The following is a 26,537-nucleotide window of genomic DNA, read 5'->3' on the forward strand; positions in this document are numbered from 1 at the left end:
GATTAATTTCTTAATTGTCCTTCAAAAAAATGGAGAACAAAGAAGTAAAATATATCCCATGATAACTGGGAAAGTGCACAAAGACACTTCTGCTACATTCATTCCCAAATGCCATGAGCCCAGGAAAGTGACCTGTGAGGGCTGAGTCAGCCTCTTCTTCACAGAACAGCAAGTTCACTTAAGAGCATGAGAGACACAGAAGCTGTGATGGCTGAGGTGTGGTGAACTGGCGAACACTCTCTCAAATGAATGTGAGCTTCTCCCTCAAGAAATGTCAATGGGCAGTAGACACCTGACAGCACTTGTTGTCTGGATGGAATGGAAGCTCTCAGGGGAAAACCAGGATTCTGGCAAACGTGTGTCTCTCCACGGCAGCCAGACAGCTTCCCAGAGCTGACAACCGTTTCCAGTGGGGTCTGCGGTAATGTTAACAAATGTGATTTTTGATGATCTGTCATTAAATGCACCAACACTGGGAGATCTCTGTCACTTAGTGAAACAATGCATCACTTTCAAATAATCCTGCATCAGTACAAGAGCCACTCAAGCAATGTACCAGAATAGGAAATACTCAATGTTGGTGTTTCAGGTTCCACTTTGCAAAGGGATTTTTACAAACTACCACTTGTGTGGCTTTAGTGTATGATCCAAGATGAATATCCACACTTATCTGAAAAGCTTATTAAAAATGCACCTCCTACATATTTCAGAGACTGTATATTTTTTTATATATAGCAACTAAAGTAACAGATTAAAAGCAAAAGTAAATATGAAAATCCAGCAGACTTCTAATGATACCGACAAGAACTGAGATTTGCAAAATTGCAAAATGTAACCAGACCCACTCTTCTCACTACCTTGTATTTGGGAAATAGTGTTTTTCATTAAAAAATTATTTGTGTTAATATATCATAGTTTATTGACGTTATTCTAAATGAACTGATTTTTCAAACTGTTTTGGGTTTGTGTGTATGTGTGTGTTTGTATGGTAAATATTGATAGCTTTAACCCACACAAACAAAATTATTTGGGGCTCGTCCCTATTTTGTAAGACTGTATAAATGTTCTGACACCAAAATGTTTGAGAGTCGCTGAATAAAACAGCCCGTGGGCAGGGACTCAGGGAGACAGCGGGACAGAGGTCTCCGTGCAGAAGGAGGGTTGGGGCAGAGTCCCGGGTCCCCAGGCCTGGCTCCCAGGGTGTCAGACCCAGGACCGAGTCTGGGGCGGGGACTCTCAGTGTTGGGGTTTCCCTTCTCCATCTCGCGGGACCTTTTCTGCCTGGAAACTCAAGACGCTACTGCACTTCTCCCTTGGGTGTCCCAATCCTAGACCAGCCAATCAGCGACACCGTGCTTTCTGATATAAAGTCCTCACCTGGTTCTCGGATGCCTTCTTCCCCGACGCTCAGGGTCGGGTGATGGAACCCCAGACCCTGCTCCTGCTGCTCTCGGGGGCCCTGGCCCTGACAGAGACCTGGGCTGGTGAGTGCGGGGTCGGGAGGGAACTACCTGTAAGGGGCAGGGGCGAGGGGACCCGCCGGGGATGCAGGAACAGGAGACCGCGCGTCTGCAGCACCCCCAGCCCAGACCCCAGATGTCCCCAATCCCGCTTCAGCTCCGCTCCTGCCGCTTCTCGCACCCCCTCCTCTACCAGACCTTTCTCAGCCCCCCAAGCCCCCTGCCCCCATTGCCCCCGACTAGAGACCTAGGCCGCTGGCCCTCCCCGCCCCCAGGTCCCCACACCCTGAGATATTTAAACATCCTCGTGACCGGACCTGGACAAGGCAAGTACCGGGCAATCAGCATCAGCTACGTGGACGACACGGAGATCATGCGGTTCGACAAGGACGCAGTGGGTCCCGGGACGCAGCTGCGGGTGCCGTGGCTGGAGCAGCTGTGGGTGGAGCGGGAGGATCCAGACTGGTGGGACCAGCAGGCACAGAACATCAAGCACAACGAAGAGAACTTCCGAAACTACTTGAACTACCTGCGCACCTACTTCAACGAGAGCGAGGACGGTGAGCCACGAGCGTCAGGGTCCGGTCATGACCCCCATCCCTACGGATGGGCCTGGGTCGCCCAGAGGCTGCAGGCGGGACCTGCCCGGCCCCGGTCCCGGGAGGAGCCCGCAGGGATTTGGCCCCGGTTAGATTTTCATTCAGTTTAATTCAGGATTAATCGCCGTGGGACATGGGACGGGTGGAGAATGGTCAGGTGGAGGACACAACTGTCCTCGGGGAGGGGCTAAGTGGCCCTGGCCAACCTCCGGGCGGGGTCAGTGTCGCACACCCACCAGCACATGACAGGCTGTGTCGTGGGGTCGGACCGGCGCTTCCTCCGCGGGTACTTTCAGTCCGCCTACGATGGCAACGAAACCTTTGAGGTGAACGTGGACCGGTGCTCCTCCACCTCGGCCCAAGTCCCGATAACTGCCGAGAGCGACATGGTGCAGGACCAGGCTGCAGAGCACTGGAGGACCTACCTGAAGAACGTGTGCGTGCCCTGGCTCCGCCTGTTCCTGCAGAAGGGGAAGGAGACGCTGCTCCGAGCAGGTACCAGGGTGCGGGCCTCTCCGAGGAGGGGATCTGTGGGCTGGGGCGGGTTCCTACAAGGAGAGGAGGAAAATGGGACGGTGTCAGGGCCTGCCCCCCTTCACGGGAGAGGGAATAGTCCCCCAGGTGTCCTTATTCTGTGACTCACCTGCGGGCCCAGCGTTCTCTAAAGGACAGTAAGGGACCCAGCCTCTCCCTGAAACAGCCCACAGCGGTTCCCTCACACCCTGCAGCACCTGGTGCACCAGGACACTCTCCCTGGTTCTCAGAGCTGAGACCTTCTCTGGAGACCTGACTCTGGCTTTTCTCAGTCATCATCAGCCTCCACCTGAGTCTGTGTCTCCGCTTAAAGACCTGAACACTCCTCCCCTAGGTTCTCACCCTGATTCCGGAAATTTCTAAGGAATAGGAGATTATCCCATGTGCCTCTGTCCAGGCTGGTGTCTGGGTGTTGCTCTCCCTTCCCCCACCCCCGCTGTCCTGTCCACTCTCAGGGTGGTCACAGAAGCACCGCTGGAGTGTCCCATGACCATGCAGAGTTCCCGAATTTTTCTCACCCTCCCCTCAGACCCTCCAAAGACACGCATGACCCACCACCCCATCTCTGACCATGAGGTGACCCTGAGGTGCTGGGCCCTGGGCTTCTACCCTGCGGACATCACCCTGACCTGGCAGCATGAAGGGGAGGACCTGACCCAGGACATGGAGCTGGTGGACACCAGGCCTGCAGGGGACGGGACCTTCCAGAAGTGGGCAGCTCTGACTGTGTCCCCTGGAGAGGAGCAGAGATATACGTGCCATGTGCAGCACCAGGGTCTTCCTGAGCCCCTGACCCTGAGATGGGGTGAGGAGGGGGTGTGGGCACAGAGCCACTCCTCAGGGTATCCCTGAACAGGGTCAGCACTCAGGCCTGAGGTTGACTTCTCACCTTCCCCTCCCAGACCCCCCTTCTCAGACCACCATCATCATTGTGGGTATTGCTGCTACCCTGGGTCTCCTTGGAGCTACAGCTGCTGGAGCTGTGCTGTGGAGGAGGAAGTGCTCAGGTGGGCAAGGAGTGGGGCTGAGTTTCCTGTCCCCCTCGGGGTGTCAAGCCCAGGTGGAATTGTGTTTTGCCTCCTTAATGGACATCGTGTCCCCACACGGGTGCTTGTCCATCTGGGGGCCTGTTTGCTAACACTGACTCTTAGTGAGGCCTGTGGGAAAGTGAGGGACACATTTATCACCTGATGATTCTAGCAATGGGGACTGATCCCAGCTGTCAGAGGTCAGAGGGGAAGGTCCTTTCTGAGGATAGACATCCAGACAGGTGATTGGTCCAGTCCCAGCACACATGCAGTTTCCCTGTATTTCCTCATCCTCCCCTGGGTGTTCAGTCACAGTTCTGGAACCTTCCCTGTGCCTCAGGAGTGTGAGGCTTTTTTAGGGGTCATGGGACCCAGCCTTCCCCCTGACTTCTCACAGAACATTTTCTTTCCACAGACAGAGGCAAGAAGAGCTGTGCTTGGGCTGCCTATAAGTCTGGGTGTTGGGGAGGTGATGTCTCGGGCCCTGGGGAGAGTGTGGGCTAGATCTGTGAGGGGGGCTCCCCCACCCCGTAACTGTGCTGTTGTGTCTCCCCCAGGCTGCGACAGTGCCCAGGGCTCTGATGTGTCTCTCACAGATGCTATGGGTGAGACCCCGAGGGCAGAAACTGAGGGTATTGGGACCCAGGGGCACAGCTGGGTTTTGGGGACTCTCAGAGTGAAACGTTGAGCATGTGGTGGTTCTGGGGGAATGTGACACTTCTGAGAGTGACCTGAATTTCTTCATGGTTTCTTTCACAGTGTGACAGAGCTGCTTTCTACTGGACTTGGTGCTAAAACATTCATTGCAGGCCACATCAGTGGACACTGGCACTAGAACACAGAGGGGTCCTACAATGATGAGTCATTCTGCAAGTAGTTTTTGAGTCTGGGGAAGATGACACAGTGCTTTTACACCTGGAACACAGACATACCTTGGAGATGTTTCTGGTTCAAGTCCAAACCACTGCAATAAAGTAAATATACCTAGAAAGTGAGTCACACAATTTTTTTGGTTTCTTTGTGATCATAAATGCTAGGTTTATGTTGTACCATAGTCTATTAAGTATTCAATAGTATTATGTCTAAAAAATAATGTGCATGCCTTTATCAAAATATACTTTGTTCTTAATAAAAATGCTATCTCTCATCTGGCCCTTTATTGAGTTGTAATCTTTTTGCTGGTGGGAAATCAGCTGTAACTTCAGTTGTAATACAAACACAGCCTGGCTGGGGGCTCAGCTGGAGCATCGTCCACACACCAATGCTTACAGGTTCGCTCTCCGTTAAGGGCACATACCCGGCTGGGTTTGAATTTCTGGTCAGGGTGGGTACATGAGGCAACTGGTCAATGTTTCTCTCACATCAATGTTTCCCTCTCTCTCTCTCTCTCTCTCTCTCTCTCTCTCTCTCTCTCTCTCCCCCCCCCCTCTGTAAAATCAGTAACAACAACTCTCAGGTGAGTGTTAAATTAAAAACTGCAATATCAGTGAAGTGCAATAGCATGCTGCACCCCTGTATATCAGTGAACTGAGCATAGTCTGAACTGCCGACCTTACAGAACACATGTACTGTGCTCGAAACCTTCACCCTTTTATTAAGGCATTTCCAGTCACTTTAAGTTCATAAATGTACAACGAGGTGTGGAAAATCCAAGGAAGAACAGAATGGGTGTCATATGACAAGGGGACCATGTGACCACCAGTGCTCCATGCACTATTCAGGGTTTCTCCCCACACATCCAAATGTACATTTTGGAGCCTCTGGCTGTGACTGGTAGAGTCCCCTGATTCTAACCAAGTGCTGTGTTGTTGCCTAAGAGTCACCTCAGGCTTCCAGGCCCCCCTCTTGTAGACCTCAGGGGTGTCCGTGTGGGGTCAGAGAGCTGACCAATCAGAAGGTGAGGACACCTGCTTAAAGCAGGAGCTGTTCCAGCGTCCATTGTCATTAATCCACTACAGACACTGCTCTCATTCTGCACATGCTGAGTCCTAGAAGATCATGGCCAAGGACCTGACGTCCTTAGTGGACCTATATAAAAAGATCAAACAGAGATGTGTCCTGACCAGGTGGCTCAGTTGATTGGAGTGTCGGTCCCTGCACCAAAAGGTTTCAGGTTTCTGATGCCTGGTCAATGTACCACAGGCAACTCATCCATGTTTCTCTCTCTCAAATCAATAAACACATCCTTGTGTGAGGATTTAAAACAAGCACTCAAGCCAGAAGACCCCCTCCCTGCCCCAGAGGTGTGTGTGTGTACCATTTCTCACAACAATGGAAAAACACATTTGTTTCTAGTGCCCAGCGAATGTCCCTGAGACCCTGGAGGAAGGCAGGAGGACTTCAGGAGCAGCTGGACACAGAAGGCTCATGCCCCCAAATAATCGTCATTTTCATTTACAATGTTCACAGTTAGTGAGTCTTCATTAGCTCTCAGCTTTGAGTGATGAGAATGGAAATGGTCATAGAGAACATTCCTCAGGTGACCCAGGGGTGACTCTGCCACAGTCCCCCCACCCCCACTTCTACCCAAGTTTCCTCACAGCAGGGTTTCCCCGCACCAGCTCCACAGCTGCTCACTCAGCTCCCACCAGAGGGTCCTAGTCCTCCTTGGAGTAAGACTCACAGATTCTTGAAGGGGCAGGGCTAGGATGGGGCTGCAGGTGCAGCAGAAGCGCTGATGTGCCGGGTGGCAGACAGAGGGTGGGACGTCATCATCCTGGCAAGGTGAGAACACCCCTGAGAGTGACAAGGCAGACACTGTGACGCTCCCCACACCAGCCCGTCTGTAAGACCCACAACGAATCAGAACGGGCTGGGGAGGGGCAGGGGGGGAGGGGAAGCCATGCTCTGCTGCCTTGCTCCCCCTGCAGGGCTCCTGACAACCCACAGAGAGCCCGAGGGCAGAAGCAGCATTCAGGCCCCAGAGCCAGGGCCCTGCATTTTGTGGCTAAAACCAGGGACAGATTCAAGGATGCTGGGTAGTACAGGGGGGCTAGTGGCCATGGGGACAGGAGGCACAGAGAGCCTCAGAACTGAACTAACAGACGGGAAATCGGGGAAAGTAAACACTGGGGACACAAGGCAATGAGAAACCAAAGGTAAAATGAGTGGAGAGAGTCCTCGTAGGTCAATAATCACCTGAATGGACATGGACCGAACTCACCAACCAAAAGCTGGTGCACAGAGAAGCTGAGTGGGTTGAAAACAAGGCCCAACTCTGTGCTGCCCATAAGAGACCCATCTCAACCCAAGGACACACAGGCGCTCACAGGGAAGGGGGAGATGAAACAATCTGATTTTAAAATAGGCAGCTCTCGGTGAGAGGGTCAGTGGGTTGGAGCATCTTCCAGTACACCAAAAATTTGAGGGCTTGATTCCTCCTGGGGGCTTGAAACACACACATCTCTCTCTCCCTCTCTCTCTCTCCTTTCTACCCCTTCTTCTGTCTCTAAAATCAATAAACATACCCTCAGGTGAGAATTGAAAAACAATGGGCAGAGGACCTGAACAAACACTTCTCCTAAGAGGACTTACAGATGGCCAGTAGACATGAAAAAATGCTCAATGTCACTAATCATTGAGCAAATCATTTAATTTGCATCAGAGACATGCAAATTAAAACCACAATGAAGTATCACTTCATGCTTATGGGAAAATCTACCTTCGATAAAGCAACAAACCAGTGCTGGCCAGAATGTGGAGAGAAGGGACCCTCATGCACTGTTGGTGGTAATGCAGACTGGTGCAGCCCCTGTGGGAAACAGTGTGGAATTCCCTCAAAATATTAACTGTGGAAGTGCCCATTGACCCAGCAATCCTACTTCTGGGTGTTTACCTGAAGAAATCCAAAACACTAATTTGAAAGAATATGCACCCCAAGTCCATTCCAGCGTTATTTACAACAGCCAAGCTCTGGAAGCAGCCCAGGTGCCTATTAACAAAGCAAATGAACATGGCAAATACAAAGATGGTCACAGACACAGACAACAGGATGGTGGTCACCAGAGGGAAGGAAGTAGCAGGGGAAGAAGAGAACAGAGTGGTCACATGTGTGGGGACGGAAGGAGACCAGAGGTGAGGTGCAGAGCATTTTTATTTCCCCGTGAGGGGCCACAGCTGGATACTGTATAGAAGCCCTGGATGTCCCACCTGCCTGTCTCAGCTTGAATGACCGCTCTACCTAAAGTGACAGGTCCATGTGTCCAGTGCACTGGCCACAGCAGAAGGAGTGGCAGAAACAGTGGGCTGTGCCCCTTGCTCCTTGTGGTGTCTCAGAAGGATGACTTCAGGCCAGTGTGCTGGCACAGCTGGTTTCTAAGATCTGATTATCAATTGACATTTCTTACTGTCAATCGAATATTGCAGTGATCAATTTTAATGTTATCTCCCTGTATTTCCCCATCATTGGTTTGTCCTAATCCCTATCTGTACGACCAGGAAGGCTTCTCCCCACAGTCATCATCCAGAACACAGGGACAGGCTGGTCCAATGAGAGACTCCAGCACGGGACTCTGTGAGCAATGGAGAGGTAATTACACTGTCCTTTAGGGTCACATGGACAGAGGGACACCCCAGGACGGGAGACAGACACAGTGGCTTCAATTGGGGGTATTTTCCAGACTAAACACACCTGAGGCCATGAGCAGCAAGAGCTGTGGGACTGAAATGCACAAGAAGACCAGCCCCCATCACAAGGAACAACAAGTGGGAGGCACTTGTGGGCAGAAATCAGCCCCTAGATCACATGGGATGAACATAGTGAGGAACTAGGGGCTACTGGAAGTGACTCTTGACAATCTAATCTGTGGGTGTCAGTGTGTATAATATTCTTAATTACACTGTTTACTGATCCTTCACTGAATGAGTGTTGTACATAAAATCCACTATGAACTTTATTTTCAAATCAAAATACAATTGACAGCCCTGGCTGGCATAGCTCAGTGGATTGAGTGCGGGCTGCGAACCAAAGTGTCCCAGGTTCGATTCCCAGTCAGGGTACATGCCTGGGTTGCAGGCCACGACCCCAGCAACCGCACATTAATGTTTCTCTCTCTCTCTCTCTTTCTCCCTCCCTTCCCTCTCTCTAAAATAATAATAAATAAAATCTTTAAAAAAATACAGTTGACACACAACCTCCTGTAAGTGTAATGTGTCCAGCGAGTTTATATAGGAGCACTTACATTCACTCATGTGCCACATAACGGTGGTGATCCACCCTGAGAAACATGTGGTTGTGTGATGTTGTGGTTGTGCACACAGCACAGAGGCCCTCACACCTGGTTGGTCTCCCTACTGCTCACCTACACTGCAGGGCACAGCCTATTGCTTCTGGGCTGCAAGCCTGCACAGCATGATGTTATAGAAAACAACACCAGATTAAATCAACACCAGAAACAATGACGCCTTCAAGAGACCCGATAAACACAGGTATGAGGCTGCTACAGCCATAACAAAGCACACTGTTCTACTGCAAGCCTTTAAAAAACTGTCACCCAAGGCGATGGTAATTTATTGGAGAGACACAGAGTGTGTGTGTGTGTGTGTGTGTGTGTGTGTGAGAGAGAGAGAGAGAGAGAGAGAGAGAGAGAGAGAGAGTCAAGTTGCCTCCCAGAGGCATCCTGACCAGGGATCAAACCCACAACATTTTGGTATTTGTGATGACCTTCTAATCAATTCAACCACCTGGCCAGCTGGCATAAATTCTTTGGTGAAGTGCCTGTTTACAATTGTAATTAATTTTTATTGAGTTATTTTTACCTTATTGCTGAGTTTGAGTCTTCCTACGTGCATTCTAAAAAAAATTGTATATTTTCCTGGGAAGACAAATCAGCAGTGACACACTGTGGTGATTTCCTGCTACAGGACTCAGGTGACTGAGGGAGCAAGGGGATTACATGACTTGTTTAATTTTTTGTATTCTTGAGAGTCTTTGGAGTTTTTTGTATGTGCATGAATATTTTTTCCTAAGAACAAGTTACAGCAAAATCTCTACCCTTATAAATCTCCTGACACACCATCCTTACATCATGATTTAAAATGCAGACTCTGATCCTTTCTCTAAGACCAACCATTTGCCTTAGAAATTCCATTCCTAACAAATTTGGCTGGCTCTATGGACAAATCCTCCCACTGGAAATAGCTAAAAATGCCATGTGTAATACAAAAACTGATTCTTAAAAGCAACAAGGAGTGTGACGAGACACTAATGACCACACCCCAAAAGGAGAGAAAGACCTAGCTTGCCCTACACAGAGGGAAACACCCTGTGAGCAGTGGGGGAAGGTGTGCAAGTTCATGGCCCAGAGCCCAGACATGGAGCCCAGCACTGTCAGCCCAGGGCTGAGCTCATCACTTTCCTCCCCATCTCCCTTCCCTTTTACACAGGTAAACAAAGCTTTTTAAAGTAAATTGTGTGTATATAGATAATATGCAATTTATATGATGAATGTATATTCATTATAAAAATTATAAAACATTAAGTTATAAATGATAAATTCTTAGTAAACTAAAGGAGTTTATTCACCTGTGCACATTCAAGCCTGATCCAATGCAAACAGCAGTTCGCAGCAAAAAAGTAAAGGTTTAGCCCTGGCTGGTGTGGCTCAGTTGGTTGGAGAATCATCCCATGACTGAAAGGTTGCAAACAGATTCCTGCTCAGAGCACACACCTAGGTTGTGACAATGATCTCTGGTCTGCGTGCCTGTGGAAGGAAATCAGTTGATGTTTCTCTCTCACATCAATGTTTCTCCCTCTCTCCTTTCCTCTCTCTCTGAAAGCAATGAAAAAAAAAGTCTCAGGTATTTTTTAAAAAAGAAATTAATGATTTATTTAAGGAAGTGGCACCAAACCCAGAGTCACAGGTGAGTTGGTGCTCTAAGACCTGCCTCCCTGATGGCTTCTAGGGGATGGGCTCCATAGAGGACTGAGGGACTTAGGGTCAAGGTCTCCACTGATTGGTCAGCACTAGGGTAGGGGGTGGTTGGTCATTGCATCTCCTACTAATTCAGCCATGGGCCACTCTGTCAGGTTTCACAAGTTCATGCCATTGCTCTCCCCAGAGTCTACATCTTCATGAGAACGTATTTGAACACATCAGATCTCCAACCACTTTCCTCTCTGCAGACACCTGTCCACAGCCCTCAGTCCTGCCGCAGGTGGACAGGGTTCCTGCAGACCTGGAACTGGGCAGACACCCTGGATGTCCTTCACCTCGTCTCAGGCAGCCCTAGCCTCTCTTGTTCTGGCTCCCCTGTCACCTGGATCCCACATGTTCCCCTTGTTTGGTTTACTTCCTGATTTTGCCCACTTTTCCTGGTTGTATTTTCCAAAAGAGAACGTGCAAACTTACTATGAAAACTCTAAACACATGAAGAAACTTTAGGCTTTCTTAGCCCTTATTCACATCTTGACTTATAATAGAACTGTGTTTTGGAAATTTTTTTTTCTCCAGAAATAGGAAAACATTGCTACAACCTCTTCTAGTCTCCAGGCCCATGTTTGCTGCCTCTTGAAGTTTTCAAGGTCTCTCCTACCCTCTTTCTGAAATTCCATCACGATATGTTCAGGTGTGGGTCTGTTTTTACCTGCTGCAGTAAGACTTTGATCAGACCATTCAAAAAGTAAATTTTCATCTCTAAACTTCAAGAAATATTCCTGGAAATTTTGTAAATCATTTCCTACTACTCATAAGTTTTATTTTGATTTTTCCATACTACTTTTAAACTGTCATTATTAACTTGTTGGAATCTCTTGAATGAAAGACTAATGGGCTTTTCCCCAGCTTGCCCACACTTTTCCATTTGTACGACTCAGTAAGAGAACTCCTTGAATCTTCCAGTTCACCTACTCAATTATTTGTTTCTATGATGGTATTTTATTCTCAACAGACCTTTCCTGTTCTATGATTGTGCATAATTGTTCTGTTTCAGATGGCATTGTCTTTTACATCTTTCAAATAAGATGGAGACCAGTGGAGGGGACCCATAGGTCTCCTGGTTATCCACTTCTGTGACATCAGGAACTTTCCCTCACAGCACTGGGTCATGATTATGTTCACCTTTGTCATTTCTACTAGTGGTCCATCTCCCCCACGACCATGCCAGAGTCACAGAGCCAGGGTCCTACTCTGGGTGTGCATTCTGTCTCCAGACTCTAACTAACCCTGACACAGTGGAGGCCTTAAAATCAATGCTGGGTGATGGACTTGACTATGGTCTCAATAGCTAACGTACACAGCCCCTTGATGTCCTCCTGAGATGAGCTGAGCAGCCTCCTATCACAGAACATTCTGGAACATTGCAATAGTTCACTTGCATGCAGTGCAGAGTCATAGTGAGGAAGGATAGGAAGAAACTAGGAAAACTCCTGGGGAAGCAGAATGGGGAAACTGAGGCAAGAAACTTAGGCAAGGCCAAAGAGGCTGAAGAACTTACAACCAGCTGGTGAAGCACAGGACTTTACCTCCCCTAACCAAGGACACTCCAAAACAAATGGTTTGTACCTCTCCTTCCAAACCAGAGAACACATAGCTTAAACCTCCCTGGTTAGGGGAAATAAACAACAGAGACCCAATTAATGTCATTTTCACCAGATGAAGCCAAGGACAGATGAAGTCAACAGGACAAATAGAAGAAAAGAAAAACCATTGGAGCCAGACAAACCTAAGATCAAAGTAAAAGAGTGAAGCTGAACAAAGAATAATCCAAACCCCACTTAGTACTCATTTTGATGCATCAGCGTATTAAAAACATGCCTGGAAAGCTGATGAATATTCTGCTGAAATCCTCCCCTAAGATTCTCACACAGAGAAGAGAGACGAAAACCTTCCAGACAGAGACCTGGGGCAGCTCCCTCTAGAGCACACCCACGGCCTGCTTTCAGACATGAACTTCTTTCTCTCCTTCTGAGCTCTAAGGTGCCCTTGAGATTTTCATCCAGGGGAACAACAGCAGCTGGTCTCAGGCTGATCCCGCATCCTGTCCCCAGCGCCCCCTTTATCTCTGACTCCCCAGTGAGCTGACAGCCCTCCTGCCTTGGCTCACTCCTAGTCATTGTGACCTTTGCTTCCCTGGGGCCTGACAGCAGCCCCCACCTTGGCTCACTTCTGTCTCTGTCAGTTTTACTTCCCAGTGAGCTGACTGAAACCCAGCCTTGACTCACTAGTTTCCTGTATTTTCAGGAACCAGAGAGCCCCACCTAGGCTCTCTCCAGTGACTTCTACCCTAAGTCCTTCCTTAGTGTCATTGTCCCCAGCTTTAATAAACATACTTTCAAAATCCCCTGGACTCGAGCTGTGGAATCTTATCCAGAGGAAGTCAAGCACCAACACACCACACACCACACACCACAGGCTGTCCTGAGGCAGAACCCCTCAGGCCTGGGTCCTTCTCAGGACAACAGGTTGCCAAGGACCCAGTGCAAGTGAGTCATCAAGGCTCCCACTGCAGCTCCCCCACACCGAAACTCTCTGAGTCTCCTTTCTCCTGTTCCCTACAGGGATCCCATATCGAGTGCCCAATGGGTTAGCTCTGAAGATTACACTTGACCCTCTACGTAGATCCCACAGTGTCACTGCCTGACACACATGAAGCTTTCCTCTGTGCATAGTTACCATCATTTTTTGATTGAAGCATTTAGATATATTGCATCCTTTTATAAAACCACAATACACAAAACACACACACAAGCAGACATACATATATGATTATCTACTTAGGATGAATTCCTCAAAGAGAAATTTCTGTGTCAAAATGGAAGCACATTTCAATTCGTGAGAGCTTTTACAAAAGCATCCTTCAGGAGTTTTGTCCTGGTTTTCGATCCCTTCATCCTTCACAACAGAATGTGTTCCCCACCCTCTGATGATGGGCTCTTCACTTTCATTCATCTTTGCCGAACGGATAAATTTTATTTTTTATTCCTATTTTTCTTATCCATATTCTCATTTTTGTTTACAAGTATTTGTTACAAATATAATTAACACCTGCATGTCTTCTTTTGCAAATTGCTTCTTAATGTTCTTTATGTTTTGACTGAGTTGTAAATACTTTTAAATATCGAATTTAAAAAGGAAGGAAAACCAGCCCCAACATCAGAATTTGTCTGACATTACAGCGAGGCCCTGTGTTGCCGGGAGCCAGTCTGGTGCTCACCAGTAGGCCGGATTATTCTCTGCTTGGACACACGCGGTCTCACAGAACATCAGCATCAGACAAGGACATCCCCAGACCACACTACGTGTTGTCTCAGCACAGACAGAAACAAGACACAGTGTGGCTCACAGGGCACCAAGCAGCTCCCGGACTGGTGAACAGAAGGGAAGGCAGCATCTTTCCTATCGCCCTCACCCTCGCTTTCTTCTGCTGCATCCCTAGGTATTTCCTGAGATGCCCAATCACAGACTTGCCCCCACGTCCTGATGACGCCAATCTAGAGGGGCCCCGCACCCACAGATCCTCCCGAGATAACCATCCCGAGTCCACAAGTCCACGAGTCCACGTCTGGGGCGCATCCTGTCTCACCCCACCCCTCAAAGGTACCCAAGTCCCCAAGTGTGCGCTCTCCCTCGCAGCAGCGATGCAAACAGCCCATTGTCTGCCCCCAGGACCTCCTTGGGTCTTTGACAGAAAAACACTGACACACACTACCTTCCTCTGTCAACATTTTTATGCATCTCCGAGTTTGATTACTGGCATCAGTTTGTACCACAGAGTGTGTGGTTCACATAGGAAAGTTTTATGTTTTCCTTCAAGGTTTTTTCCTTTGGGTCTTGCTTAGAGAATTTCTCATTCCACAATTATAAAAACTTCAGGTCAATTTACATCTAGGTGAGAGAAGTCCAAGGGTGAAGAGAAACAGAATTATTTGAATTCTGAGGGCTATATGGGGAAGAAAGACAGATGAGGAATTCTAAGGTGGAACTCCAAAGTTTACATCATCCACTTTAGAACTTTTCTAAGTATATATGGGGCTCACAAATATTTGGTGTACATTGTGTCCAATAAGTATTTTCTCTTGAGTTATTAAAGACTTATGTTCCTGCTGATGTCTCCAGGTTCGAAAACACAACACCAAGGGTCCCAAAGTGATGTGCACCAGGACCAGCTCCAGTGAGGAGCGTGTTTGACCATTTACAACCCTAACGCATTCCATCACATCCTGGTTAATGTCTGCACACTCTAGTTGTTAAGTGCATATTAAGTAATCTTCCTTGAACATGCTGTATTTTGAAGATGAATCTAAACCCTCACAGATGAATGAAGACCTGTGACTTCCATGTGACAACAGTTTCAATGTACATCAGTCTCTGAGTCACATGGTGTCTTTGAGGGGCGGGCAGAGGCTGAAAACAACAAACATTCTAGAGAAGCACTGTCTCATATGGCAGCTACGAGGCACTCATGGTTTTCAAATTAAAAGTAAGTAAAATGAAAAGTTCAACTGTTCTGCACACAGGTCATACTTCCAGTGTTCAACATCCACTTGCAGCCAGGGCTGTCATGTTGGATATACAGACACTAAATAATCCCTTGGTCCAGAACACTCTATCACACAGAACTGAGATTCGTGTTGTCTGAGCCTCTAGTCATAGTTCTGGACCCAGGAAAAAGGAAAGAGCCAAGATATCTCTCTGTCCAAGAACATCAGATTTCTATCTGGGATATGAATATGTACCACGTGTATATAACAAACACAACTAGGTTACCTGTAAGTCTGGCACGTTCAGACACAGACTGTTCACAGTACTAAAGGGGAAACACCTGTCCCCCCACCTGCCTTCCCAGGCTGAGGACACTCTCTGAAACCTCATTTCCAGGGGGTGAGCTTTGTTCTAAAAAAAAAACCCAGGGGCAATGCTTTCAGCAGAGTGTGGGGAGACAGGGATCCCACCTCAGGGAAAAGGGTTCTAGGAAATGAGGAGGGTGCAAAAGATGTTGCCAGTGGTTTATGCAGAACAACCATTCTCAAAGTGTAGGCTGTGGAACCCTTGAAGTTTCTAAGAGCCTTTCACAGAATCTATTGGGTCAAAACTATTTTCATACGATGAAGGACATCCTTTGCCTTTTCATTGTGCCCACATTTGCACTGAGGTAAACTCAGCAAGAATGGAGACTGGGACACCCAACTGCATTAGCAGGCATTTGTCACCACCACCCCTCACAGACTAGAAAACAATACCAGTGTCACTTTAGAAGGACACAGTCAAAGGATTAAACATCATTATCTTTACTAAACCATCATCCTTAATTGACATTTTTTAAATCTCTTGGCTTCTGGTCAAGATGGCTGTGCAGGTAAATGCAATATTCTCATCACCCCACAACCACATCAGAATTATAACTACACTACAAGCAACCATCATTCAAAATCACCTGAGATCTAGGTGAACACAAGTCCCACAACTAGAGGATTAAGAAGCCACATGGAGACTGGCAGGAGAGGCAGAGATGCAGAACAGGCTGGTGCCACACCCATGGGCGGCAGATAAAAATCAAAGGAATATCTCAGCTGCAGAGGTCCCCACCAGGAGCAAAAGGCCCAAGATCCACATGACACTCCTCAGCCCAGGGTTTCAGTGCCAGGAAGACAGGTCTCCACAACTTCTGGTTGTAAAAGCCAGTGGTTATTGTGGCTGAGTGAGAGGGAGGCTTCTGCAATCCCAGGCACTTCCTCTTAAAAGGTACACACACACACGGACTTGCTCTGAGCTCCAGTGCTGGGGCAGCAGCTCAAAAGGCACCAGGAACATATGGGGAGCAACTAAATGGTCTGGCATCGGGGTGAGAGCTGAGGGGCAGGTGTCCCCCTGAAAGAAGTACTGGCAGAGGCCATTGTCCTCTTTTGAGCCCTCCCCCACTCAGAGCTGGCAGGTGGGCGCCATACCTGAGCCTCCAACAACCTGGCTCTCACTGTTTTTCCCACCCTCGTGATTCCCTGAAACATCATCCTCACCAACTTGCAGGCACCCCATGATTCTTTTAGTGATATTCGCATACAAACAGCCTGTCTTGGCCTGTACTGAGGACTTCCCTGAAACATCTCATGCAAGCAGCTTTTGACCTAGACATGCTCTCTATCTCCAGCTATCAGGCTCCCACCCCAGCATGCCAGGGTCCAGCCTCGGTGGGGTCTCAGGGTCCCGGAAGGATGCACAGCTAAGGCAAAGTGACTGAAACAATACACCCAGTGGGGTGCTAGAGGACAGTCAGGCTTTTTGGGCCCGACTGACTCACCGAGAAAAATCAATCTTTATTTTTATAGGGGAGGTTATTCAACATTCAATGCATAGTGTGATTATTAAAACAGACACAGTTACCACAGAAATAATTTCTAAAAACACAGAAGGTTTTACAGATCACTCATGTTAAACAAAGAAATAATGGAAAAGTATAGGAGGTCTCATAGATCAACCATATTAAATAAAGGTTATTTTGACCAAGAGAGGCATTAGTCAGATAGCCAATGAAGCTATACGGGCACAAACTTTCAGGTGCCAATTAGTAACTAGGTATCTATTAAGATTCTAGGGACTGGTCTAAATTAAAAGGATGCAAGCGGTGATTTATAGGTATATAGAAATCAACTATTATCCACTAAGGTTAAATTTATCTCGGTTAGGTAACTGGTTTTTTGCCTAAGTTTTTTGATTTATACATCTTGGGGGGGCAGATTTTGTATTTGTTTCCATGTATTGAGATTATTATTTCCAACTAGAACTCCTTGCTTCTTTACACTCCTGTCCAGGGTATGGGAGGGGGAGTGGCTCTAATAAATCTTAAGCTTTTGAGTGGTGACTCCTTAAGAAACATTCCTAGCAACAGCTTCCTCCAGCATTCTGGCAGTTGGTATGTCCATAGTTTAATTTTGTCCTTAACTTCCCAGGTGGGGGAAGCAGGCAGCACTAGGGTTGCTAGGGGTCCCTATTCTGTGGTCAGCAAGTCATTTCACACAGAATCAGAGGCATCATGCAGATTTTTTGTTATAACACACAGGTGTCCAAAAATCCCACCACCAATTGCTAGTAGGAACAGGCATACAGGAGGAGATAGACAGGAAATCCGACCACGGTCACCTCTGCTGTGCAGATGCGTCTCACCCGACCAGACTGTGTCAAGGGTCAGCTGTTGCTTGGCTCCTGATACCAGCACTTGTGGCAGCCAGACTTCCTTTGCAGCTTGGCCTCTCCCAAGCACCTCCAAGCGCAGCACAAGTAGCCCCCATCTATAGATTGCTTTGTAGCTCATGCCAGGTGACCCAGGGCAGAGACAGGTTATGGCTGACTATGGCCTGCACCTCCAAAGAGGTCCCCGAGCCAGCACACCTGATGGATAGCTTCAGACCTCAGCAAAGTACACCCTACCACCTGCATAGCAACACACTCAAGGAGTGGACTCAAGCAATCTACCAGATGCAGAGTTCAAAACGCTGCTTGTACAAATGCATCCTTAAGGGAAGAGTACAACTTAAGGGAAGAGTACATGAAGTTAGTGTGAACTTCAACAAAGAGATAGGACACAGAAAAATAAAACAGGGAACATTAAAAATGAAAAATTCCATTCCTGAAATGAAGAATACATTACAGAAAATCAACCGTGGACTAGTTGAAGCATAGGATGAAATAAGAGTTCAAGAAGATAAGAAGCAGAAAACACCCAATCAGACTAGGAAAGAGAAAGAAAGAAAAAAAAAATGAGGAGAGTATAAGGAGTCTCTGGAACAACTTCAAGCATACCCACATTTGCATTATGGCTGATGCCTTCAAGAGAAGAGAGAGCAAGGAATTGAAACCTATTGAAAATAATGATTGAAAGCTTTGCTAACCTGGTGAAGGAAGTTGATGTATAGGTTCAGAAAGGCAGAGTCCCAAACAAGAGGAACCAAAAAGGCCACACCAAGACACATCATCATTAAAATGCCAAAGGTTAAAGACAAACACAGAATTTTAAAAGCACCAAGATAAAAGAAGTTAGTTACCTACATGGGAGCTCCCATAAGACTGTCAGCCGATTTCTCAATAGACAGGTCAAAAGAGATTGGCAAATCTATCATTTTTAATCAAAGGACAGATAAAGAGCCACCCAGTCCAGAAAAAGCTAAAGGAGTTTATTATCACCAAACCAAAAGTACAAGAAATGTTAAATGATCTTCTTCAAGAAGAGGAAAAATAAACGAAAAATGTCAATAATAAAATGGCTATAAATGCATATTTATCAAAAATTACTTTAAGTGACCTTGGCTGGTGTAGCTCAGTGGATTGAATGTGGGCCTTTGAACCAAAGGGTCACTGGTCCCATTCCCATCCAGGCACATGCCTGGGTGGTGGGCTAGGTCCTCAGTAGGGGGTGCACGAGACATAAGCATACATTGATATTTCGCTCCCTCTCTTTCTCCCTCCTTTCCCCTCTGTAAAAATAAATAAATAAAAATCTTTTTAAAAATTAAGTGAAAATAAATCAATTGCTATAATCAAAAGACATATGGTGGCTGAAAGAATAACAAAACAAGACCCTCATATATGATGTCTACAAGAGATTCAATTCAGATCAAAAGAAAAACACAGACTAAGAGTAAACAGATGGAAAAAGCTATTTCATGAAAATGGAAACCAGTAAACAAACAAACACAAAAAAATGCTGTGGTATCAATGCTTATACCGGAGAAAATAGATTTTAAATAAAAGGCTATATGACAAGAGAGAAAGAAGGACCCAACCATTCCACTTCTGGGTATTTACCTGAAGAAACTCAAAACATGAATACAAAACCACATACACATCCATATGTTCATTGCAGCATTATTTACAAAAGCCAGATTGGGAAGCAGCCTAAGTGTCCATCCACAGATGGAGAGATAAGGAAGTGGTGCACATGCACAGCAAAATCTGACTCAGCCACACACACAAAAAGAATGAAATCTCTCCATTGGCAACAATATGATGGAGGGTATGGTGCTGAGTGAAATAAGTCAGACAGAGAAAGACAAATGCCAGATGACTGCACTTATATGTGGAATCTGAAAAATAAAGTAATCAGCTCTGACTGCTGTGGTCCAGTAGGTTGAGCACCAGCTGCAAACAAAAGGGTCACCAGTTCAATTCCCAGTCAGGGCACATGCCTGGGTTGTGGACCAGGTCCCCAGTAGGGGGCAAGGGAGAGGCAACCACACACTGATGTTTCTCTCTCTTCCCCTCTGTCTGAAAATAAATAAATAAAATTTCTAAACAAATAAAATAAAATAAAAAATAAAGGAATCAAGGTGAACAGAAACAGACTCATATGTACAGGGAACAGACTGAAGGTTTTTAGAAGGGAGGGAAGTTACAGGGACCTGGTGAAAAAAGGTGAAGGGATTAAGAAGCACACATTGGTGGTTAAAGAACAGTCATGGAGATGTAAAGTGCAGCACTGGGAATAGAGTCGTTAATATTGTAATAACTACAAATGGTGTCAGAAGAGTACTGGATTTATCAGAGTGATTGGTTCATGATTTATATAAATGTGTAATCACAGAGTCATACACCTGAAACTAATGCATTATTGTACATCAACTAATTTAAAAATTAAAAATATTTAAAATATATCTTGAATTCATTATATAAATGGATTCATTTCTTCACTACCCTTAATGAAAATGGAGAATAAAATGTAAAATACCTCCTAGGATGACCGTGAAAGTGCACAAACACACTTCTGCTACATTCATTCCCAAGTGCTATGAGCCCAGGAAAGTGACCTGTGAGGGCTGAGTCAGCCTCTTCTTCACAGAACAGCAAGTTCACTGAAGAGAATGAGAGACACAGAACCTGTGATGACTGAGGTGTGGTGAACTGGCGAACACTCTCTCAAATGAACGTGATCTTCTCCCTCAAGGAGAGTCAACAGGCAGTAGACACCTGACAGCACTTGTTGTCTGGATGGAATGGAAGTCCTCAAAGGAAAACCAGGGTTCTGGCAAATGTGTGTCTCCTCACAGCAGCCAGACAGCTTCCCAGAGCTGACAACCATTTCCAGTGGGGTCTGTGGTAACATTAACAAATGTGATTTTTGATGATGTGTCATTAAATGCACCAACACTGGGAGATCTCTATCACTTAGTGAAACAATGGATCACTTTCAAATAATCCTGCATCAGTACACAAGGCTCTAAAGTAACGTAACAGAATAGGAAATATTCAGTGGGTTTGTTTCAGGTTCCACTTTGCAAAGAGCTTTTCAGGAACTACCACTTGTGTGGCTTTAGTGTATGATCCAAGATGAATATCCACACTTACCTGAAAAGGTCATTAAAAATGCTCCCCCTACATATTTCTGAGGCTGTAATTTCTGTTAACATATCAAAAGTTAATAATATTATTGTAAATAAATTAATTTCTTCAGTTTTATTTTTTGTATGATAAATATTGATAGCTATAACCCACACAAACAAAATTATTTTGGGGGTCGTCCCTATTTTATAAGACTGTATAGATGCTCTGAATACAAAATGTTTGAGAGTCACTGAATAAAACAGCCCGTGGGCAGGGAGTCAGGGAGACAGAGGGACAGAGTTCTCCGTGCAGGAGGAGGGCTCGGGGCAGAGTCCCGGGTCCCCAGGCCTGGCTCCCAGAGCGTCAGCCAGAAGACCAGGGTGTCAGTCTGGGGCGGGGACTCTCAGTGTTGGGGTTTCCCTTCTCCATCTCACGGGACCTTTTCTGCTTGGAAACTCAAAACGCTACTGCACTTCTCCCTTGGGTGTCCCAATCCTAGATCAGCCAATCAGCGTCACCGTGCTTTCTGATATAAAGTCCTCACCTAGTACTCAGATGCCTTCTTCCCCGACACTCAGGGTCGGGTGATGGAACCCCAAACCCTGCTCCTGCTGCTCTCGGGGGCCCTGGCCCTGACAGAGACCTGGGCTGGTGAGTGCGGGGTCGGGAGGGAACTACCTGTAAGGGGCCTAAGCGAGGGGACCCAGAGGGCAACAGCGAGCCTGCAGCACCCCAGGCCCAGACCCCAGACCCCCGACTCCCGCATCGGCTCCGCCCCTGCCCCTCCTCTCACCCCTCCTCGAAACCACCGCCTCCTTCTCCCTGCCCCCCCCCACCCCCTGCGCCCTGCGCCTACCCACCCGACTGAAGACTCAGGACGCCGGTCCTCCCCGCCCCCAGGACCCCACAGCTTCAGATATTTCCACACCTTCGTGACTGGACCGGGCCAAGGGAAGAACGGGTACATCGCCCTGGGCTACGTGGACGACACGGAGATCTTGCGGTTCGACAGCGACACCGCGTGTCCGAGGCTGGAGCCGCGGGTGCCATGGCTGGAGCCGCCGCTCATGGAGCAGGAGGATCCAGATGGGTGGGACGAGCAGACGACGCAGGTCCTGGAGGACATCGAAGAGAGCTTCCGAGAGGACCTGAACTACCTGAGCGCCTGCTACAACGACAGCGAGGATGGTGAGCCACGCACTCCCGGGTCCTGCCACGACCCCCACGAGCACAGACCCACCGGGGGTCGCCCAAGTCTTCGAGTCACAGCATCCCCCCCCCCCCCCCCCCCCCGCCCCAGGCTGCAGGAAGCTCCGAGCCCCCAGGGCGGGAGGAGCCCCCGGGGATTGGCCCTGGTTAGATTTTCATTCAGTTTAGGATTAATCCCCGAGGGGGTGGCAACTAATCCGGACTGGGACACACTTGCCTTGGGCCTGGGCTAAGTGGTTGTGCCTAACCTGTGGGCGGTGTCAGGGCCCCACACCCAGCAGGAAATGACAGGCTGCGTCGTGGGGTCGGACCGGCGCTTCCTCCACGGATACACTCAGTCGGCCTACGACCGCACCAAAACCTTCGACCTGGCTGTGGAGCGAGGCTCTTCCACCGAGGCTGACTCGGAGGTCCGGATCACTGTCGCTGTCGGGCGCGACACGGTGGAGGAACACGACGTGGATGGCTGGAGGGATTACCTGGAGTTCACCTGCGTGCGCTGGCTCCGCCTGTTCCTGAAGAAGGGCAGGGAGACCCTGCTCCGAGCAGGTACCAGGGCTTCTGCCTCCCCGAGGAGGGGACCTGTGGGCTGGGGCGGCTTCCTGCAAGGAGAGGAGGGAAATGGGGCAGTGTCAGAATGTCTCTCCTGCTCCAGAGAGGGAAGAGTCCCCCAAGTGTCATTCACTGACACCCCTTGGACCCACCTCTCTCTAAAGGAATAAGGGACCCAGCCTCTCCCTGAAACACCCCACAGCCATTCCCTCACCTGGTGCACCAGGACGCTGTCCCTGGTTCTCAGGCTGAGATCCTCTCTGGAGGCCTGACTCTGGCTTTTGCTGAGTCATCAGCCTCCACCTGAGTCTGTGTCTCCCCTTAGAGACCTGCACACTCCTACCCTAGGTTCTCACCCTGATTTTGGAAATTTCCAAGAAAGGAGATTATCCCATGTGCCTCTGTCCAGGCTGGTGTCTGGGTGTTGCTCTCCCTTCCCCCACCCCCGCTGTCCTGTCCACTGTCAGGGTGGTCACATGAGCACTGCTGGAGTGTCCCATGACCATGCAGAGTTCCCAAATTTTCTCACCCTCCCCTCAGACCCTCCAAAGACACACCTGACCCACCACCCCATCTCTGACCATGAGGTCACCCTGAGGTGCTGGGCCCTGGGCTTCTACCCTTCGAACATCACCCTGACCTGGCAGCGTGAAGGGGAGGACCTGACCCAGGACATGGAGCTGGTGGACACCAGGCCTGCAGGGGATGGGACCTTCCAGAAGTGGGCAGCTGTGGCCGTGCCCCCTGGAGAGGAGCAGAGATACACGTGCCATGTGCAGCACCAGGGGCTACTCAAGCCCCTGACCCTGAGATGGGGTGAGGAGGGGACAGAGCCACTCCTCAGGGTGTCCCTGAACAGGGTCAGGACTCAGGCCTGAGGCTGACCTCTCACTTTCCCCTCACAGACCCCCCTCCTCAGACCACCATCACCATCGTGGGCATTGCTGCTGCCCTGGGTCTCCTTGGAGCTGTGATCACTGGAGCTGTGCTGTGGAGGAGGAAGTGCTCAGGTGGGCAAGGGGTGGGGCTGAGTTTCCTGTCCCCCTGGGGGTCAAGCCCAGGTGGAAGTGTGCTCTGCCTCCTTAATGGGCATCGTGTCCCCACACAGGTGCTTGTCCATCTGGGGCCTATTTCCTAACACTGACTCTTTAGTGAGGCCCATGGGAAAGTGAGGGACACATTTATCACCTGATGGTTCTAGCAATGGGAACTGGTTCCCAGCTGTCCCAGGTCAGAGTGTAGGGTCTCTGCTATGACAGACGTCCAGGTGGGTTGCTGATTCACTCCCTACACATGTACTTACCCTGTGTTTCCTGATCCTACCCTGGGTGTTCAGTCACAGTTCTGGAATCTTCCCTGTGCTTCAGGAGTATGGGGCTCCTTTAGGGTCACAGGACCCAGCCTTCCCCCTGACTTCTCACAGAACATTTTCTTCCCACAGGCAGAGGCAGGGAGAACTACACTCAGGCTGCCTGTAAGTCTGGGTGTTGGGGAGGTGACATCTGGGACCCTTGGGAGAGTGTGGGCTGGAGTCTGTGAGGAGGGCTCCCCCACCCTGTTACTCTGCTGTTGGGTCTTCCCCAGGCAGCAACAGCACCCAGGGCTCTGGGGTAACTCTCAAAGCTTTTACTTGTGAGGTCGAGTGGGCAGGAAGTGGGGGGCTTGGGACAGAAGGGCATGACTGGGGTTTGGGGACTCTCAGAATGGGACATTCTGAGCATGTGGTGGGCTGTGGGAGAATGTGACACTTCTGAGACTGACCTGAACTTGTTCATGACAACTTTCTTTCCCAGGTAACAGAGCTGCTTTCTACGGGACTTGGTGCTGAAATAGTCACTGCAGCCTCCCCTTGGGACTTTAAGGATCCCTGACTGCTCTTTCTGCAACCAGCATCGGAACATGTCTGTGTTCTTAGCAGTGTCAGTGAGGGGCTGGTCACCAGGCCACCCTCCCCTGGGGCCTGTGTCCTCTCCCCTGGGGACTGTCCTGTCCTAGCAGAGTTGGGGTGAGGCCATCCCCTTCCTGGTCATTCCTTGAGTAAGTCATCTTTGTTGCTCTTTTGTCCTTGCTGCTTCAGGAGAACCTTGTCCCACCAGGACCTGGGATCCCAAGGGCTTAATTGTCACATGGCTCTTATCGTGGCTCCAGGACTGTAGGGCTTCCTGTAGCCGGTGAGGGCTTCCTGTAGCCACGTCAGCCTAGATCATGGCTTGGTCTACCCATTGGCCCCTTTTGGGCATTTGTGTTTCTTTTTGTAGGTGTTATACTTATTGTTGCTTTTTGAAAATAGAATTATTTGGCCCTGGGTGGTGTGACTCAGTGGACTGAGCACCAGCTGCAAACCAAAGGGTTGCCAGTTTGATTCCCAGTCTAGGGTACATGCCTGGGTCTGTGCCCCGGTCCCCAGTAGAGGGCGCTCTAGAGGCAACCACACATTGATGTTTTCCTCTGTTTCTCCAACCAATCCTTCCTCACTTTCTAAAAATAAATAAATAAAATCTTTTAAAAATACAATAAAATTATTGGGGTGTGTTTATTAAATTATTGGTTTGTGCTCTTATTAAATTTATTGGGGTGCATTGGTTAACAGGATTGTGTAGGTTTCAGGTGTACATTTCCATGATACAGGATCTGTACATTGCACTGGGTGCCCACCACCCAAACTCAAACCATCTTCCATCACCAAGTATGAAGCCCCTCCTTCCCCCAACCCCCTTCCCTCTGGGAACCACCACACTGCTGTCTGTGTCCATGAGTTTCAGGTTTATATTCCACCTGTGAGTGAAATCATAGGGTTCTTAGCTTTTTCTGGCCAGGTTACCAAGTGTGATATTCTCCAGGCCCATCCATGTTGTTAGAGAGGGTAGTATTCTGTGTTGTCCTGTGGATGAATAGGTTTGGTGTATGAGTTTCTCATCTCATCCTCCTCTGGGTGTCTCCCTCTGACAGCAACAGGAGGCATTTTGCCTGTCATTGTCCCCACATGACCAGGGTGGCCCCTGTACTCAGGAATCCATGGTGTCGAGAGAGGAAGTTTCAGACTCATCCTGCTCTTACCTCCCTGGGCATGATTGTTCTCCCACCTTTTCCCAGCCTCCTCCAGGGAACTGGGTTCTGGAATCAGCAGAGAGCAGGGGGCCTGTAATGTCTCATCTCAGACACATTCCTGCTGCGATTCTGCTCTGCTCAGCCACCGTCTCACCCAGCCCTTCACTCTAGTGGGGGCCCCAGTGCAAACTCAGGGATTCACAGAGCAGAGGCCCCTGCAGGTTTAGGGGGGCAGCACTGGCGGGGACATGTGGGGCATCAATGGCAGTGTGAGTGCAGGTTATGCTGTGACTGCCAAAGCACAGTTGGGGACTGGGCCACATCAATAAAGACACTGTCACTACAATAGGGAGGTGTCCTACAGGGATGAGTCACTCAACTAGTAGTTTTTGAGTACTAGGTAGATGACACACCATTTTTACATCTGGAATACAGACAATTCCTGGAGATATTTCAAGACTGGGTCCAAACCATCACAATAAAGTATAATCACAATAAAGTGAGTCTCACTTTAAACTTCCTGGTTCCATCATAAATATAAATGTTAGGCTTATGTTGTACTGTAGTCTATTATGTGTTCAATAGTATTATGTCTAAAAATAATGTATATGACTTTATTAAAATATACTTTGTTGTTAATAAAAATGCTAACTCTCATCTGACCCTTTAGTGAGCTGTAATCTTTTTGCTGGTAGGAAGTCTTACCTTCAACTGTAAAACAAACACAGCCTGGCTGCAGGGCTCGGCTGGAGCATGGCCCACATACCAAAAGGTTACAGGTTCGATCTCTGTTAAGGGCATGTATCTGGCTTGCAGATTCAATTTCTGATCAGGGTGGGCACCTCAGGGAACCAATCAATG

The 26,537-nt window shown here is 48.4% G+C and overlaps 2 protein-coding genes across 2 annotated transcripts; both read left to right on the forward strand.

Annotated features, from left to right (window-relative positions):
- The first annotated feature begins 1,411 nt into the window (after positions 1–1,411).
- On the forward strand, positions 1,412–4,761 carry LOC123825342 (patr class I histocompatibility antigen, A-108 alpha chain-like). The gene is made up of 7 exons (XM_045848748.1): positions 1,412–1,484; positions 1,736–2,020; positions 2,282–2,554; positions 3,123–3,398; positions 3,496–3,600; positions 4,179–4,226; positions 4,381–4,761. The coding sequence occupies exons 1-7, from the start codon at positions 1,421–1,423 to the stop codon at positions 4,383–4,385; spliced, it is 1,056 nt and encodes a 351-aa protein (XP_045704704.1). The 5' UTR covers positions 1,412–1,420; the 3' UTR covers positions 4,386–4,761.
- Positions 4,762–21,378: 16,617 nt separating this feature from the next.
- LOC123825325 (patr class I histocompatibility antigen, A-2 alpha chain-like) lies at positions 21,379–25,010 on the forward strand. The gene is made up of 7 exons (XM_045848747.1): positions 21,379–21,518; positions 21,768–22,055; positions 22,341–22,625; positions 23,169–23,444; positions 23,534–23,638; positions 24,070–24,102; positions 24,422–25,010. Exons 1-7 carry the CDS (start codon positions 21,455–21,457, stop codon positions 24,454–24,456), a joined length of 1,086 nt encoding a protein of 361 aa, XP_045704703.1. The 5' UTR covers positions 21,379–21,454; the 3' UTR covers positions 24,457–25,010.
- The last annotated feature ends 1,527 nt before the right edge of the window (positions 25,011–26,537 follow it).

Source organism: Phyllostomus hastatus, unplaced genomic scaffold (assembly GCF_019186645.2).
Source record: "Phyllostomus hastatus isolate PE091 unplaced genomic scaffold, TTU_PhHast_1.1 phas_contig_133, whole genome shotgun sequence".
NCBI classification, from domain to species: domain Eukaryota; kingdom Metazoa; phylum Chordata; class Mammalia; order Chiroptera; family Phyllostomidae; genus Phyllostomus; species Phyllostomus hastatus.